The 18819-nt window shown below is 40.6% G+C and overlaps 1 protein-coding gene across 7 annotated transcripts in view; it reads left to right on the forward strand.

The window, feature by feature from the left end:
* The window catches only part of CCL20 (C-C motif chemokine ligand 20), a 29203-nt gene extending 13056 nt beyond the window's left edge, over positions 1-16147 (forward strand). Inside the window, exons 1-6 of one of the 7 annotated variants that reach the window (XM_062638940.1) lie at positions 9689-10095; positions 13565-13699; positions 13902-14169; positions 14418-14532; positions 15255-15332; positions 15629-16147. In XM_062638940.1, coding sequence (XP_062494924.1) covers positions 14088-14169; positions 14418-14532; positions 15255-15332; positions 15629-15656 — 303 coding nt within the window. In that variant the 5' untranslated portion in view covers positions 9689-10095; positions 13565-13699; positions 13902-14087 and the 3' untranslated portion in view covers positions 15657-16147. Of the gene's footprint in view, positions 1-9688; positions 10096-10346; positions 10363-12340; positions 13700-13901; positions 14170-14417; positions 14533-15254; positions 15333-15628 lie in introns of those variants that run through there. The other 6 variants (XM_062638944.1, XM_062638945.1, XM_062638942.1 and 3 more) reach the window with 6 other exon arrangements.
* The last annotated feature ends 2672 nt before the right edge of the window (positions 16148-18819 follow it).

Genomic DNA, 18819 nt, shown 5'->3' on the forward strand with positions numbered 1-18819 from the left:
ACACTGGACACTAGATTTGCCTGGGCAGGGTGCTGGGTCATCTAGTCTAGGTAACACTTCACTAAGAAAGGTTGGACCAGATGATCCTTAAGATCCCTTCCAACCTGGTGTTCTATGATATAATAATTACTTAGGAATGCAACCAATTCAGTAGGAAAATGATAAATTTGCAATTAACAGTGAATTATCCAATAATTTCAGAGGAAGCCAGCTTCTTAGTGTATACACAGTAAAATGGTATGGTAATTCCAGGGAGATACAGTAACTATGAAAAACTTTAAATTCCCTGATAGGTCAGATATGCAGCCCAGCTAGGCTTTCTTCAACCTCGGCCACATTTTGCAGCCTTTTTGCCTCCTACTCCTCAACAATCAAAGTTATGGGACTAGTGGTGTTAGAGGGGCCACCCCTGCCTATTGCCTTTATCATCTGTGTGTTGCCCCCGTTGTCCATGAATCCATCTAATCCTGCCTGAGATGCTGCTGTATACTTGGAATCTTTTCTGAGGTCTGGGAAACTAATCATAGAATCATAGAATCGTTAGGGTTGGAAAGGACCTTAAGATCATCTAGTTCCAACCCCCCTGCCATGGGCAGGGAAACCTCACACTAAACCATATCAACCAAGGCCTCGTCCAACCTGGTCTTGAACACGGCCAGGGATGGAGCATTCACAACCTCCCTGGGCAGCCCATTCCAGTGCCTCACCACCCTAACAGGAAAGAATTTCCTTCTTATATCCAATCTAAACTTCCTCTGTTTAAGTTTTAACCTGTTACCTCTTGTCCTATCACTACAGTCCCTAATGAAGAGTCCCTCCCCAGCATCCTTATAGGCCCCCTTCAGATATTGAAAGGCTGCTATGAGGTCTCCACACAGCCTTCTCTTCTCCAGGCTGAACAGCCCCAACTTTCTCAGCCTGTCTTCATATGAGAGGTGCTCCAGTCCCCTGATCACCCTTGTGGCCCTCCTCTGGACTTGTTCCAACAGTTCCATGTCCTTTTTATGTTGAGGACACCAGAACTGCACACAGCACTCCAGGTGAGGTCTCACAAGAGCAGAGGGGCAGGATCACCTCCTTCGAATGCCTGAAAGGGACATAATTCTTTTTACCATTTTCCCTCTCACTGTCTGACACCAACTTCAGAGCTATTTTGGTTCTGCCTCTAACTGAACCTGTAGTTATAGGAGGTGACAGTGCAGCTGAAAGGAGCATTCACTTCTATTCTCAAGGGTTCTTGCTAAAATGCAGGGAACTTCTGTTGAATTGAGTAGCACTACTCTGGGTTTGCAATGACTTACTGAGATAAGAATTCAACTTGAATTTCTCAGCGCTGTGAAAAAAAAAACAAAAACCCACACTAAAATTCTCTTTTTTTGTGTAATGTAGTAATGAGAAAGAATTAAGTAACTTCCAGCCATTGATGCACATTTGTTTTGTGCTTTCAGATCCTCTTTTATCCTCTACTAGCTGTTCTTTCCATACTACTTAGTCTATATTGTATTTTCTTAAAATTTCATCCTTTTTCACTGATTCACATCTGAATGCCAAATGGAAGACAGTAAAACTGTGATGGGCTTATACAAATTTTTGGTCAATTTGAGCCCTTTGTCATAAGTTGCCTGCAGCAGGGCTTGGTTGTTGGGTTTGAAGAAAACTGCTTTTCATGCTGAGTTTGAATGTAGTCTGTTTGGAAGCAGGAGTGTCCTTTGCTTGGGGCGGTGGGCTAGGAGATCTGTTTATAGGTGGCATCACAATTCTCTTCAACTGGGAAAGAAAAGACTAAGATCTGGAGAACAGGTGAGTTTTCTAGCAGCAGTGTATCCTAAAGAGTTAATATGATATGATCTCTAGTGTATCAAGGAGACAGGAAAATTCCAAGGATAGAAGGGAAAAGAAAGGCAATAATAGAAGGAGACTGCAAACATTTGTCACTCTGGTACCTTCTCCTCCCTCTGCTGTCCCTGATGCTTCACAGGATGGCACCAAAGCTGAGAGCTTCATCTCAGCTCTGTGAGGTACATTCCTCTCTCAAATGGTCTGGTTGAGTGCTGACTTAGACACTGACTTTTAGCTCCCAAATCACATCAGTTTCTTGAAACCAGCTTAACTCGGGAGAAGAGATCTTGAAAATCACACTGAAGGATTATACTTTTTAAAGAATGTGTCCTATACTCCTTTAAAGAAAGAGTGATAGCAAAGAAAATTTACTGTGGCTAATACTGAAGATTTTTCTCAATTGGTGGTCAAATAGAGCCCATGCACATAAAGGCTGTAATGGCAGTTATGAAGATTAAACTTCCTTTTTGTTGTATTCCTCAGACCCAGGAGTATTCACAGGGCAAGTTCACTTTTTGATTTATGGAAAAGCAGATCTTAATCTCTTTTCATGCACTACATGCCCATTTTGGGAACAAGTTGCTGTGTGCAGCCTGAGTCAATCCTGCAATGAATGGGTGATGATTTTCATAACTTGCTTCTCATTGAATCTCATGCCTGGTTCCCAAGGTGGAGAGATGTTCACATGCTGAGTTCAAATGTTTTTCATCACGACGCTTAAATGCTTCTGCGAAGTCTAGTTTAGAATATTTGATAGAAAGTGCATTACTCCAAGGGGCAAGATAGAGAATATATTCCACCAAACTAACATTTCAGGTACTTAATTGAAAAGTAAACTTACAAGTGATTCCTTACTTAAAAGTAATGACATAAGGGTATATTTCACTACACTGTGACTTACATAAGACTACTGCCGTTTTCTTTTTATCCAGCCACTCTTATTCATGTCACTAGAGTGTGCGTTGCCATTTGCATCATACAGGGTAGTAGCTTCTGGTAGCAGGGCAGGATCTGGAGTGTGTCATTAATTATCACCCTGGAACACCTGGGAGGTTAATTCTTTTTTTCTTACATGTCAAATTTTAGTGGTGACATACTTGAGTGTTTTCACAGATAAGGCCTGGAGCTACAAACATAGCATGGAACATGCAGAATTTTCGTGATGAGTTTATGAAGACTGGTCAGACCTACTTTGCTTGCAGAGACATGCTTTATGTCCCCTTTTGTACACTACTGACTCTGGGCCAGTGCTGGGTTGAAAGGAGTGCTTTACCTTCTTAATCCCTTGTTATTGGCCAGGGAAAGTTAAGTTCAGTATCTTTAAGTTTCTGCAATACAAGTCATGGTTGGATTTCCTTCTCTTTTGGTTACAGTTTCATTGTTGAATTAAATGTGTCTGGTCAACATCTCCATAATTGTGAGAGGCTGGGGAAGTAGTATTCAGTTTACACTGGGAATCCCCCTGGGAGCATTGCCAAGACTTTGTAAAGTCTTTGTAAAAGGAATATATGGCATCCTTATTTGCATCTCAGTGACCTGCATTGCAGCTTTCTGATATGCTCCATGTCTCTTGCAAAATCCTGTCCAAGGCTTTGGTAGGTTTCCAAATAAAGGCATTTCATGTTGTCTGAGGACTGGGTTCATTAGTTGAGCAAGATCCCCCTTGACTTTCTTGTTCTGATAGGCACAACGTACACTCTGCTCTTGCAGCTGAGGGATGCAAAGCAGGGTGGTCCAGAGGAGCCACAGAGCTGAGCCAGAAAACAATTCAGCATGGGAAAGTATCTACTGATACTGTTCTGATAAAAAATTCATTGTTCAAGCTGAAGATGTTTGTGAGCTTTGAGGTATCTTCTTTGATTTTTAGGTCTGACCATGATAGCAAATTAAATGTTATCAGTTTAATGGTTTTTCTGGCTCAAAACTACTTTTTGAGCAACAGCAGCAACAAAAAAAATCAAGCAAGTTGATTAGTTGATTGAACAGTTGATGAAATTTCTAGGATTGAGCAGACAGATCATATTTCATTGGTCTCTTGCCGTGGCCCTAACAGCCAAATTTATTTCTGTTGCAATATGCCAATAACAAAATACTATCTTGAAACTTTTAAAACAGAGAATGGAAATCCTACAAATAGTGTGATCCAAAGTTTACTGGAAATTGGAGAAAGTCTTCCTGTTGCATTCAATTAATGTTACAGCAGGACAGAAAGGCTTACAGGAGAATAGGGTATACCTTATGTAGTTCCTTTTGTATTCCTTACATTTTCCTTCCAGATCATCATCAGAGGACAGGAGCTACTACTTTTGTCAGTGGGATTCTCTGGGGATTTTAATTTACTTAAAATTTTACGTGGTGTCAGTAGGTCTGCAGCTGACTTCTGTGCAAGGGCTGGCCATGGGTGGGTGTACTGGGATCTGGCTTCCCTGTGCCCCCAGACAGTTTGTCTGTCAGCTCTTCTAATGGCACAGAAGCCATCAGCGTTTAAAGGGAGAAAAGCTGTTTGGTATTTCAGGATGAAGGGGAGAAAGAAGTGGCTGAATTCTTATGACTGCAAAGGTGTCTTTCACCATCTTTTTGAGGTTATCATTATGGTTCACAAGTTGGCTTTGAGCTCTGAACTTCTGCAAATTGTGGTGGAGGGAAATACATCTATTTTTTTTGTGGCTAATTTTGCTTAATACTTCCTTGACACGAGTTACATCTTACATGCAAGAATGAAACAATTGCTGTCATAAAGTACCAAATGCTCTAAAAGCTGTGGCCTATTTTCTCATCAGTGACAACCACAGATCACTCCCATGACAGCTGTGAGCTCCACATGGCCAACGAAACAGCCAAGGTTTTGAAAATGGAGTTTGAGCCAACTCTAGCTGGTTTTGTTTGCTTGTTTTGTTGTTGGGTTTTTTTTTTTTGGTTGTTTTGGGTTTGTTTTTTTTTCTAGGGGGCTAGAAATGAAAAAAAAATCTCTTAATTCAGCATAATCACTGTTCAACACTGTAACAAAAAACTGGTAAAAATTACACTTTTCAGACATGAGGAAGAGAATAAAATAATCTATTAAGCTTCACCTTTAGAATTTGGAAGGCAGTCCAGTCACAGATGGATGTTTGTATATGATATCCTAGCACCAAACCGCTGCTGTATCTCCAAGTTTGCTATTTGATGATTGGACCTGGTAACTCTGCTATCCTTTTTGTATTTTTAGTAATGATGCTACATAGTCTAATTCAACGTGTAGTCTTAGCTTGTGTTTTAGCCTTCCTTTGATTGCATGTTTTCTTCATCTCCAGTTAAGTAACAAAAAGGAAATTATATATAGGTCAAAGAAATCTCATGTAAATTAGTTAATTCTTTTAGTGACTAATGGATTGCCAAAGAGAGATGAGAGGAAAAACCTGAAAGGATTTCTAAGCAACTTTCCATGTTGAAAGATCACTTTGAGGCATGGCCCCATGAACGCTTACCCTACAAACCTCCCAATAGTGGCAGATTTTGCCCTGTCGTCATAGATGGACGTCTCATTTCAGAGATGAACATTTGCATTTGCACAACTTGTGTAGGAAGTTTCACCTCAGCATCTCCGCTCCACCTTTTTTGTATTTTCCCCCCCTCAAGGTGTGTTTCATTACAGACACTGTGGGAGACTTTGAATCATTGCAACAGCCCAGGTAGTGTAAAGACTTGCGAGAAGAATATTTGTCACATCTTGACAAGTTCACATACATAGCAGGGTGCCTCATTTAATGCTAAATTTCTAATGATATTTGAGAGAGTCTTAAATGCATCATGTTGCTAGTGTTTGTTTGAAAATAACAATTCTTCTAATAGATTAATTTCTTGCCAGCTAAGAAGAATTTGGATAACCAAACACTTGCAGGGGTTTGCTCTGGTTGGCTGATTTTAAAATTTGTTTGGTTTTAATGCCTGCAGAGTGTGTTGCATTTTGCCCCTTTCATGAAGAATATATATATTTTTTTCTACATGGTCCTAGTTTTTCTCCATGTGCCTTCATCTTCCTGTTAGTCCCTTCCAAAGCAGCAGTTACAGTGTATGTGTCATACCCTGAAGCCGTGGCCCTGTTTCCCAGGTCCCTTGGTGCTCACTGTGTACAAACATGAATTAAAAAAGGACCGTTCTTTGATCTGAGGAAGGCTAAGTCTACTTACTAGAGGCAAAGATGTTCTTGTAAAACAATTCATTTTGGAATAGGAGATTTCTGTCAAGCCCAGATTGCTTGTCTTAGAACATCTTGCATTTCAGCAGCTTTTCTGGCTCTGGCTCTTGCTCTTGCAGAATAAGCCCTTGTTTACAGGAGGCCCTGGAGCCTGTGAGCAGTCTTGCATGATTGGGAACAGCACCATACTTAAGGTGCTGGCCAAGGGCCTAACCATCAGGGTACTGCTGAGGCTGGCTGGAGTTGTCCAGGCCAGCAATAAGGTGAGAGGGATTGAAAATGAGAACAAGAAATACACGCTTAAAGCAGCCAAGGGGAACCTTTAGAAAGAGGAAAAGCAGGCACTTCCTTAATGGCAGCTGGGGCAAGGCTGTCTTTTGTTAGGGCCCCAAATACCTCTTGCAGAAATCAAGAGGTTGAGACTAAGGTCCAGAAAGTTTTAAGGGCATAGGAAGATAAGAAGGGCAGTATCTCAGTGGTGTTATGCAAAAGAACCTGAAAAAGTTGGGATGGAAGGATCTAGGGCTTTGGTTTCCTATGGATAAAGAGCAGGACTCCTGGACAGAGGGAAGTTTGAACCAGCTGGTTTGCGAAACCCTGGTTTAAATCTCCACAGAGGAAAGTCCCTCTAATGTAACTGTGTAGTACTGAAAATCCACAGTGATTGCAACATTTGTCTGGAGAAGATCTGTGCCCATAGCTACTCTGCCAATGTTCATGACAAAGCCACTCAATAGTGTTAACTAATATCTATTAAAATAAAACTTGTTTGTTTTTTTTTGTTTAGCAATCAAAAATAAGCAGATGTTACTGGGTATTTTTAAACTTCTAGTAACACATGACAAAATGCCAGCTGTGTTAATCATGAACTAAGTACTCCAGAGAGATCAAGCTTTCTATGTCAAGTGTGGATGAGTAAAACCTTCATAGAATGGTTAGGGCTGGAAAGGACCTTAGAACACCTAGCTCCAAGTCCCCTGCCATGGGCTGGGACCCCTCCCTCTAGACCAGATTGCTCAAGGCCCTGTCCAAGCTGCCTGTGAGCACTGGCAGGTATGGAGCATTCACAGCTTCCCTGGGCAACCTGTGCCAGTGCCTCACCACCCCCAAAAGAACTTCTTCCTTATATCTAGCCTGAACTTCCCCTGTTTAAGTTTGAATCCATTTCCCCTTGTCCTGTCGATACAGTCCCTAATAAAGAGTGCCTCTTCAGCATCCCTGTAGGCCCCCTTCAGATATTGGATGAGGTCTCCATGCAGACTTCTCTTCTCCAGGCTGAACAGACCCAATTTTCTTGGCCTGCCTTTTTATGGGAGGTACTCCAGCCCCCTTATTATCCTCATGGCCCTCCTCCGGACTTGTTCCAACAGCTCGATGTCCTTATGTTGAGGACACAAAGGCTGCACACAGTACTCCAAGTGGGATCTCACGAGAGCAGAGGGGCAGAATCACCTCCTTTGACCTGCTGGTCATGTTCCTTTTGATGCAGTCCAGTATAAGGCTGGCTTTTTGGGCTGTAAGGGCACAGTGCTGGCTCATGTTCAGTTTCTTATTGACCAACGCCCCCAAGTCCTTCTCCACAGGGCTGCTCTGAAACACTTTTCTGCGGGCTTCCCATGGGGTCACAGCTTCCTTTGGGCATTCACCTGTTCTGGCATGGGGTCCTCCATGGGCTGCAGGTGGGTATCTGTTCCACTGTGGCCTTCCATGGTAACAGCCTGCCTCACATGGTCTTCACCAAGGACTGGAGGGGGATCTCTGCTCTGGGGTGTGGAGCATCTCCTTCCTGACTTTCACCAACCTCGGTGTCTGAGGCTTGTTTCACCAATTCTCACTATTCTCTCTCAGCTGCTGTTGCTCTGCCCGGGTGTTTGTTTTTTCTCCACTTTCTTAAATATGTTATCCCAGAGGTGTTACCCCTGTCACTGATGGGTTTGGCCTTGGCCAGTGGCGGGTTCAGCTTGGAGCTGGCTGGCATTGGCTCTACCAGACCTAGGGGCAGCTTCTGGCAGCTTTTCACAGAAGCCACTCCGTTAGAAGCCCTGCTACCAAAACCCACAGAAATCCAGTAGTGTATTTTTTTCCATGCTTCTTTCCAACTATGGGTTTTGCCTTCAACTTTGAGAGGTACATTTCTGTGAAAAGGTGATTGGCTACAATGGAGGGTTAATTTTGAAAGAGGGAAACCTGCCCTCAGAACACCAAGTATTCATCTCCTGTATGTACATTGTGGCAAGCAACAAGCTAGGAGGGGTGCTGGGCTGTTCACAGCGGATGCACCAGCCTTCTCATAACCTGCACTTTTGATACATCAGAGATTAATTTCTCCCAACAGGCATATAGTTTGTCCATAATTGCATCAAACAAACGCCATTCAATAGTATTTCTAGATCTATTTCTTATGAAGTGCAATGTATAATTAGTGAAAATTGGTTTCTTCCTTCAGATAAGGATTTTTGTCAGTCATGAAAATGAACTGCATGAAAATACTGTATTGCATCATAGCCTCTAAGGCTCCAGAGATATTGGGCAAGTTACCTGTGGAACTTTTGTGCTTGGGATTAGTATGTATTTCATCACTGGGGATTATGCAATGTTTTAAACCCCGCATTTGGCCCTGTTCCTTTGATCTAGTGCCTTTTCATGCTCTGCTCTGTCAAAAGTCTTCTAAACCATTTGAAATTACAGAAGGGAATTTTCTCTCTTTGGTTCTTTTCTTCCTTTTTCATCAGCTGTATTGCTATACTGTTTTATTTCCAGCAGTCCAGACAAGAGCAGTAATATATAATAAAATAACATCTTTTGCAAGGATGAATAGAAATGGAAATTTCATTAATGTGCTAGTCAGAAACTGTCAGTGTGTTTCTTGTCTTACTGTAGTGGACAGGTAAAGATATTGTAGACAGCATCTGACATCAGGTTAGGTGAGGGATGTTTTTATGGTTTGTTTTGTTTCTTTTTTTTTAAGCTTTTGTTTTAAATATTAGACCTAAACCCATAAAGAAGTCATTATAAGCTGTAGCTTATCAGTCAAATAGTTAATGATTATAAAATTCCTTCTCTGTCTCTCTTCAGAAGAGTGTTTTAAGCCTTGCACTGTATGGCTTTTAGGATCTCACAGCAGAGCTGCATAGTTAGATAGATTACTATTGTGGGGCCACAGTTTCAAAGCATTTCAAACTGCTTTCCCAGTCATGTGCAGTTCATATGGTTTCTCATATGCAAGATTTGGAATGAAAAGAGGCATATTCTCATATGCAAGATTTGGAATAGAAAGAGGCATAGCTTTATTGTCACAACTCTACATGTACCTAGAAACGAGGTGGTCTGGTTCTGTACTGTTCTGCAATGGTGAGAGTGATGGGGCAGGCCCATCCCTCAGAAATAATGCCCATTTTTCCACTGGTACAGTGGTGTTTACCATGGCTGAACTATGAAGTCCCTTCAGAACTTCAGACTTTCATCAGGTATTTCTGTGAGTAAAAGCCTTCTGCTAAAAGAAAAGAAACATATTGCTTGGAGACAGCAGACCGATGATCATGGAAAGCAGGGACAGAGAGGCTATACCTCTGCAGCTGCTGTCCAAGAGCAGTCTGACTCCCCAGATCTCCTCTTTAACATCCCCAAACTGCTCAGAATTATTGGTTTCCCAGTATTGCCTTGGAAAATGCTCTGGTTTCCCTGATACATTTCTTCTCATTTCACAACTCTGAATGGCTCCATAGCACAGGAACCTAGGCTATCTTTACCTTATCTTTTATAGTACACACAGGAGTGGTTTGCCATGTTCCCTCTGGCCTCTGGAACAACAGGAAGGGAGGTTTAGGAGAGGCTGAAAACTTAATTGATCTGTGTTTTAGTGCTTTGTCTTACTGGGAGTGCAGCCACAGGGAGGGAGAGTGAGCAGGGTTTGTGAGGGGATCTGAGGAGGTCTGACAGGAGTGAGGGAAGTTGAGAAACTTACAGCAAAGGAAAGTCGGGAAGAAACACGTTCAGAAACTAAAAAGAGAAGAAAAGACAGACATGACAGAAACAGAAAAAAATGTGGGCTTGACTGTGGCTTGGGAAGGAACACAATTGTAAGATCATGCTCAGGGAAGGTCCAGGTCCAGCTGAGGCTTGAGTACTTCCAAGGGTATTCAAACCGGGCTTTCACATCCCCTTCTGGGGCAACCTGTCCCAGAAGTTCACCTACCTTGCTGTGAAGAGGGGTTTTCATTACGTCTGATGAGAATTTCCCTTTCCGCAACTGGTGTCTGCAGCTTCTTGTGCTTTGGCTGTGCCCCTCTGAGGAGGCCCTGGGCACAGGCCTCTGCACACAGCCTTGCAGGCCCCAGTGCAGGGAAGTAACGGTCTCCCTTGACCTTGTGGCCTCCTCCCTGACCCCTGGTCCACGTGCAGCCTCCTAATTGCATCAGTACCAGAACACCAAACACAATGTATTGGCCCAGCAATGACGATCCACAATGCCCATGAACAGTCTCTGAGGTGCTGGTGGCCACGCTGGACACCAATGTACCAGTCTTTCACCTGTCCTCTGGCCAGTCCATACAGCACTATTTGGTCATGCAGATGCTAAGGGAAACCAGGCTGAAAGTCTCACTGGGTCAGGGTGGACAACAGTCACCGTCCCCTCATCCACAGGGAACAATCACTTCCCTTGAACACATAAGTGTTAACCTTTTTTTGCCTTCTGTTTGCATTATGGACTTGTAAAGACTGATAAGATATGGTTATGAGTCATAGTAGGACCTAGCAGGCAACTTCAAAAACCTTTCTTGATTATTTTTTTTTTAAACTACTTTGTGCAAATAAACTGAAGGGACTTTGTACACAGGGTTCCTGAAGCTGAGGCCCTCCTCATGGCTTTTGTTTAAAATCTAAATTTTAACCTGATTTCCTAAGTCAAACCAACGAGATAAAAGATGTACCATGAGGAAGAGTTCTGCTGTAACACAGGACACCGGTCTGGCCTCTGGTTCCTACCAGAGGTGCAATGAAAATTGCCTGAGGACAGAAGTATGGGCTGAGCATTAACTGAGTGGTGTCATTGCTTTGGTATCCAAACTGCTTGTGCTCAATTAGGAATAGGTAGGGGTGTCAAAGCTCAAGTGAGAAGATTCTGTCTTCTGAATGGGGAAGAAATAGAGCTGTAGAGTGAGAAGGGAGACTTGAGATACAAGGCTGCCTACAACTAGATAACAGCATTGGTAATCACATGTTCAGCTGTATTTGTCTAGTAAATGGCATAAGAAACAGCAAAGTTTGGAATGGGTGTAATAGATCTGGGATCAATGAGGAAAATTAGTTAGGTGTGAGTTACGTGTGAGATGGCACAGGAAAAGAGATGCAGGGGTGGTGAAACGGTGGGTTCAAGGAAAAGAAAAACTGGGGAATAAGGTATAAAATTAAGGAGAGCAAGAAATGGAAGGACCTTCTGACAGGAAAAGTGTGGCTGCCTCCAGGCAGTGGTTAAGCCAGCCTGTGGATGCAATCCCTGTGGATAACCCACCAGAATCTTCACCAGCTCTATGGCTGAAAAACAGTACAAGAGGTGGGAGCAAGAACACATAAACTTGTAAGGAAGGATAGATTTGTACCTTAATACTCAATGCATGAGACAAGGCAGCATAATTGCAATTTAATAGCACTTACTATGATATTTTAATTTTTCTTTATAGTAATTTAATCAATAGATTTAACCACTATATTTGTGCTAACAGTAAACAACAGCATTGTAACTCAATATGATTTTGTAATTGTGAAGTAATATTCCTAATAACAGTGGTATTTTTATTAGCCAATTAAAATATTTTAGCTTTTTAAAAATGTGCTGCCTAATCAATAAGCATTATAATCATCCTAATCAGTTATGTCTCAAGTCTCCAAACTAACAAAGGAGACATGAACTTAAGGAGCAACAAGTGCCTTAGCAAGACAGGAGACAAACATATCTTTTCCTGGAAAACTTTTTAGCAATTTTAAAAATCATTGTTTGCCTAGTGTTTTTGATGCTCTTGATACTAATCCATGGATAAGAAGATGTGGTTACTGTCTTGACAATCTTAGAAAGTTCTCTGTCTAAAGTAGCTGGAGACTTTTCAAGTATCAACACTAGAGAGAAATGGGAGAGTGGAAGTAGAGGAATGCAGGCTGATAACGCAATGCCTAATTTTCAAATCTTCTTAAAGGCACTTACTTGATACAGATTGGATGGTGTGAACTCCTGCTTAAAAATAAGAAGTAGCAAAAAAATCCAAGGTTGTTACTGGACAGCCAGGATTTTTATTTATTTTTTTTTTTTTTTTAAAGAAAGTGGTGCTTGATGGGGAAAAGATAGAGAATTGCATATTTCAAACCTGATGCTTCTTGATACCTGTCAAACTAGAAATAGTTGTGATTCGTGTTTAATTACTCCTATCTTTACGGGAAGGAAAAAGCTATCAAGCTAAACTTCCGTTATTTCAAGCATTACCTTTCTAGTTAGCTATTTTGTAGCATTGCCTATGCTGACAGATAATCCTTAAAGCAGTCCAGAAATAGCTGCATATAGAGAGCGCTGATGTTTATGTACATTTATGAGATTTCGCTATGATCCATAAAGAAGTTACAAAACTTCAGGGCATGGAATCTTTGTTGCCTCTTTCTATGACCCTTGGCCAGTGCCAGTGGCCCTAAGGAGAAGCATCTCCAACATATGTGACACCATGCATGCTGCAAGACTGCTCATATGTACCCTAGCCATATGATCTTCCTTAAATTCTGGCTGTTATGTTGAAAGATTAGTGTCTTTGAATAATAGTCTATTCCAGAGTTCAGATTTTTTACATTTCTAGGAAGAAATAATGGGAATGCACCCTTCATGAAAGGTGCTGGTAGTCTGTGAAAAACAGGAGGTGTCTAGTTCAAAACTAATGACCGTATCCCTGAGCTCTACCTTAAGAAAAGCTACTTACAGCTCAGGTTACTCTATAATCACCTGAAACTGGCAGCACCTCTTGTGTATACCAGCTGACCAGGACATGGCCTGTAGCCATCACATTCATTTCACACAGGTCGCTAAACATCACTGGAAAGTACCAGCTCAAACAGTGTACTTGCTGTGATGACAGAGCCTCTCCCTGGGGGTTTCTCATGAACTGTGTGAGACAGTTTTAAGATTGTGTGTGTTTTAATTGAATGTTCAGGAGTCACAATTGTCAGGTACAGATTGGCATGGGAAAGTAACAAGGCACAGCTATTGCTTATAAAGCAACATTAATACATTCTGGACAGTATAGATTCGGTGGAAAATACAGACCCCGTTTCAAGTTGGCTTTAAGCTAATTCTGTTTCCAGACGAAATAGTTCAGATGTGTTACAAACAGGTAGAAAGCGATAGCAGTGAATATATGGGTACAGAAACCCATTTCCATGAGTACTCAATATTGGTCACATGTCCTCATAAATATTACAGTCTAGAGCTCAGAAAGCAGTAATATGGGAAGTCTGTCTTTACTGTATTGGCCAACCAGTAAATGTTAATGTAGGGCTTTGGTATGATTGCAGATACTTACCCAGCTCCTGTGAGCATGCCATACTGAAATGAAACTGGATGGGTTAGGCCCACCTCCCTCTCACCCCAACTTCGGTTTAATAAACTAGACCACAGCAGATCTGCAGTTTCTGTAGGTAACACTGAGAGTTACCTACATTTGACTTTCCTCATTTCACAACCCACACTCCTACCCCTAAAAACACAAATGCTTCACCCACAGAACCATTACCTCACAGCCTTATATTTCCTTTTCTTTTTGGCTGAATTTTCTAACCTACGTCAACAAAAAAAGAAAAAAAATACTCCCCAGCACACTGTTATCTCCAGTTATAACTTCCCCCCAGGAAGGGGCCAAATTAGGCATGATGGAAATTGACATGGGAAAACCCACTGATGACAGAGGAACCCGCCCGCAGGTGAATTCCCGTGGCTTCTGCCACCCCTTTATAAGCAGGTGGAGGTGCGGCAAGGCTGGCAAGACGAGCAGGCAGCAGCTGAGCACTCACTAGAGCATAGCTGCTGTGTGGAGTGGAAATGGCTGGCTTTAGCAGCAAGAGCTTGGTCCTGGTTTCCATGCTGGGGCTCCTGGCACTACTCCTGTGTGGCACCTCTGAAGGTAAGTGAGCTTGGGCATTCAGCCCCATGAAATGGTTCTGCGTGCCACCCTGCAGCACACCAGCCATGTCGGGGTGTGCATGCTCGCAGCTGGCAGCAATATGAGGGTGAGAAGGAAGGGATTTTTTTCAGCCAAATATGCTGCCTAATCCTCCTCTTCTGTCGATGAGGAGTTGGATAGTCAGCGAGCTGAGCAGTGAGTGCTCTAGGCAGCATGGTCCAAATGGGGTTTATTTTGCTTCATTTCAGCACAAAGCAACCAGGATTGCTGCCTGTCTTACACCAAGGTGCGTCTACCTCGGTGGGCCCTAAAGGGTTATACTGAACAGCTCTCCAGTGAAGTCTGCGATATCCATGCAATCATGTAAGTTACTTTTTAGTAGATCTGGGTTTTTTTTTTCTGACATGTATTAGTCTTAAGATGTCTGTTTGGGCAGACACAGTAATTTCAACAATATAAGCACAATTTTTCTTGCTTTTTCAAAAGGTTAAATTAACCGAATAAATTATATGTAATTCCTGTAAACAAACCCTCTATTTGATAAGGACTATTAACTCTTAGGACAGCCGTACAGTGTAAATAATAAATCTGACATTTTAGGATTCAGCTGTGCAAACAAAGACACACTTCATCTCTAGCCAACAGAGAGTATTCCCTTGCCAAAACCTCTTAACAGACACATAAATGACAAGAGTTTGCTTAATTCATGGAGATCTATTTTTTTTTTCCCACAAGGTTTTAGCCTTCCTAATAGTTGATAACAACTATTTTCCTTAGTCTCGCAAATTACTTTTGGCATCCAGAAAAGCTCTTTGTCCTAAGACTTCCAATAAATTGAGCACAACTTTATGATGCAAAAAATGACTGAAGCAGCTGTTACGTTTAGGTTTGTTTCTTTTTGTTCATATAGTGTTGGAGGGGTTGTAGAGCATCCCATATCTAACTGGCATTTACAAAAGCAGTTGCTATTATTTATTATATAGAGTAATTATGAGGCATGTTTTAGACCAAATGCATCTTCGCAGTATTTAACAGCAGGGGTGTCTAATGGCTTACTGATCTCTTTATCATTGTTTCTTTTCCAGTTTCCACACCTACAGTGGGTTGAACGCCTGTGTAAATCCTAAAGAGGGGTGGGTGAAGAAGCATCTTCTTTTCCTGAGGTAGGAATCTAAAAATCTAAATACTACCATCCTATGAAAACAGAGCATGTATGAAAGCCTGTTTCTTACATCTTCTGAATACCAGTTCTGATGGCAATGCAGACAATATTTGTCTTTCCATCTCTGGTCAAACATAGTTACTCTTTTTTAGAGTCTTCTTGGGGACAGTTATGTCACACGTCCCTTTTTCTGCCTGAGTTGTACTCTCAGATGGTGCTATACCTTGGAGACAGAAATCTATAACTGACCTGTGGCTGAGGTCATTATTTATGTGTGTTCTCTCATTCTTTTAACAGCCATAAGCTCAAGAAGATGTCAATGTGATACGGTTTCTAGCAGGGAAATTAAACAAGCATGGCTAAGGAACTCCTTCGCTCAACATCTTGTTTGAGATCGTCATCTTGTACACTGTTGTGTGCTTACCACTATCTCTGGCTTCCCTGGGACCATTTAACTTCTTGAATTGATTCATATTGCATCACTGTGTTGCTTGAATTAAGCATTTTGTTAAAGTTTCTATTTTTATGAATATGTGTATGTCACTAGTATGGTATGAGTACTATTTAGAAAGGGCTACCCTAAGTGTTTGTACAGAGTATGAATTTTAAGTTTATTGCATGTAATTTTTGTTTTGTTCAGCATGTGTAAAGTGGGTTATTTATTGTTTTTATTTTGTTACTTTTTTGGCACTGTCTTGTGCCAAAATATTTTCTTTTAACTGTAGTTAGCGTTATAGTACTTCTTGAACTATTGTTAAACAAAACTGCTTGTGAAAAAATGAAAATTGGAGTTGAAAAAATAAATGTTAAAATCTGCTTTCTGTGATATGTTTATTTTTTAATTGAAAATGGTAACTTCCCCTTGAAATGAATTCTTTTGCTTATGAGCCACCAGCTGAAACCATTACACAAGAGCATTCACACCTGTTAAAAGTTTTCTATTGCTTCTGTAGCTCATCCTTCCTCTTGTCAGACATGGCTCTGTTGCCATCAAACCCCAGATGCTTTACCCAGAGACCTATGACTCATGGGACTTTTTTAGTTCCTCTTATTCTGATGATTGAATATTTTTTTGTAACCTGCCTTATTGGAGGAAAAAGAAAATATGGAAAGTTGGTTTCTATGCTCATTAACATGGATCAATAAGGTTGTTATATTATTGGTAGGAAATTTAATGTAAAACTAACATGTCTAGCCATACATTCCTGAGGATACAAATAGGTATTAAAAGCAAGTGCTGCATTACCAAAATCATCATATCAGAGGCATGTTTTTTGTAAGTAACCTTCAGTGGCTTATTAAAAATTCTGACAGCTCTGTTCCAGTTTCCAGGAACACCTGCTAACTTTGGTGGGGCTGTTCTGCATTTGTGTAGGTAAGTTTCTTTTTCATCTGTATCTTTGGCCCTTAACTCCTAATTCAGCATGTGGAATTCTGTTGAATAATGTGAGATGCAATATTAGATGGTCATATGGGGTCTATTCCCCTTTCATTTATATAATTAAAAAAAAAAACTTTTTTCTTTTTTTTTTAAATTGCAAATTGCCAACAAGGCTTTTTCCTACTGCTTGGATATCATTTGAATAATGGATGTGAGAGCTTTCCCTTCAAAGTCTCAGCAGAACTTCATGCTCCAGCTCCAAAGCCACCTGTTCTCACTGCATTGAGAGCAGTCATTCCTGTGTCTGCTGTAGTATTATTTTTAAATCCTATTTGTGCAATTCTTTGTTTGTTTTGTGTTATTTATTTTCTTCTTTTTTAATTCCTTTTTTAATTTTTTTCCTAAAGCAATCTCACGGCATTCCCAGCCAGGACATTGCAGCATTTCATTAGCTTGGGATATTTCACAGACATTTTTTTTATATGGAATCATAATTAGATTTACTCATTTCTTAATTTTTTTTTTTTTTTCTCTCTCACTCCAGCACAAAGCAACAAAATAACTTAGCATTGTATAGAAAGTGACTTTTTTTGTAAGGAATAGCAAACCTTCTGCTGATTTAATATTGTTGTTAAAACATAAACATGCTACATCTCATCTGCTGGGCGAGTACTAACAAATTATTTGTTGAATTACTGTTCACTTAATGGTACCTTCAATCAGTTGAAGACTATTTTTTCGTTCCTCATCTCTTGTTTTTTCCATCTTCCACACAAAAGTGGGTTGTAAAGCCATGCACAAATCAAAGAGAAAAATGGATGAAGGGCCTTCTTTGTTTGCAGTATGTATATTTTCAAATATATCTGAAAACCAAGCATTACTGGGTGTGCTTAGTGACAATGACACTTTTAGCTCTGTCATAGGGGTGTTGATAATTGGTCAGTTATTTTCAGTTATCAGTACCCATGAGCCCACATGTAACTAAACTGCGCTTCTGATGAACTGGAGTGCATTGTTCAGCTGTAATTTAGTTGAGAAATGAATCGGGGAATTCATGCACCAAGAAGGGCTTTAGGCTTATGACACTGTCACTTGATTTTAAGGGCATACACCCAGCTGGACAAACATTGGAACAATACAGACGATCAATTGTAACAAGCCTTCTGTATGCTGAGCTCGGCTGTTACACCCTGACAGTCTTACTCAAAATAGCAGGCTACAGGCAACATCCTTTGCCAAAATATGAATCATAAAGGAAGTTTTTAGTCTTCAGACTAAAACTAGTGCATTGTCTATGCTAAGTTTACTAAATAATTTTAGTGGTATGATGGTACATAAATGGAAAACTATGATCTGTTTTCCTATGATCTTGTAATAACTCTGTAATGGGAAATGTCAGCCTTAACTGTCCAGTGTTGCAGCCCTAACTCTGTTAAAAGTTTTTAAATTGCTGTGTTTGTTCCTTCTGCATTATCAAGTACAGTTAGCTTTCACTCAAAGCTCACCAAGACTTGCAGGCACTTGAACATGTAGATACGATATACAAGAAAAATGGTACTGTGGCTGTTATTATGTATTAAGCATAGTGTACCGCTCATTTAGCTACTAACATTAAAAAAAAAAAACCCAAACACTTGTTTAATAGTCTTTTAGCTTCTTTGAATTTATATCATTATTCAGATTATGTGATCCAAAATACATATTTAATTTAAAAACGTCATTTGAAATTTAGAATATTCTATGCTTAAAAAGGAAATATGTCACGGGAAAAGTAGAGACTAAATACTATTGTTAATGGCTATTATTAAATTTTAAACAGGATTTATATAGTTTTGCTTATATGACTTCAGTTATACCTCCAAAAGCTTTTCTATCTACGTCTGCGTTCCTGAAATTTTGCTACTTCATAAACTTAAATTGAAAACTCTTCTTCTCCCCTTCTTTCCCCTACCTTGTATCAAGGAGACAATTGATAGTCTGGGTTGAGATCTCTTGAAAAAAAACAATATGCTCTATATAGTGTTCTGTATATAGAATTTTGGTGGATACACTTACAATGCATGTCCTATAGTAGAGGGATTTCACCTACCGTCATGACCAAAGAGCT

This window comes from Pezoporus occidentalis, unplaced genomic scaffold, assembly GCF_034315485.1.
Source record: "Pezoporus occidentalis ecotype Australia unplaced genomic scaffold, CSIRO_AGI_Poc_V1 ctg59, whole genome shotgun sequence".
Taxonomy (NCBI): Eukaryota; Metazoa; Chordata; class Aves; order Psittaciformes; family Psittacidae; genus Pezoporus; species Pezoporus occidentalis.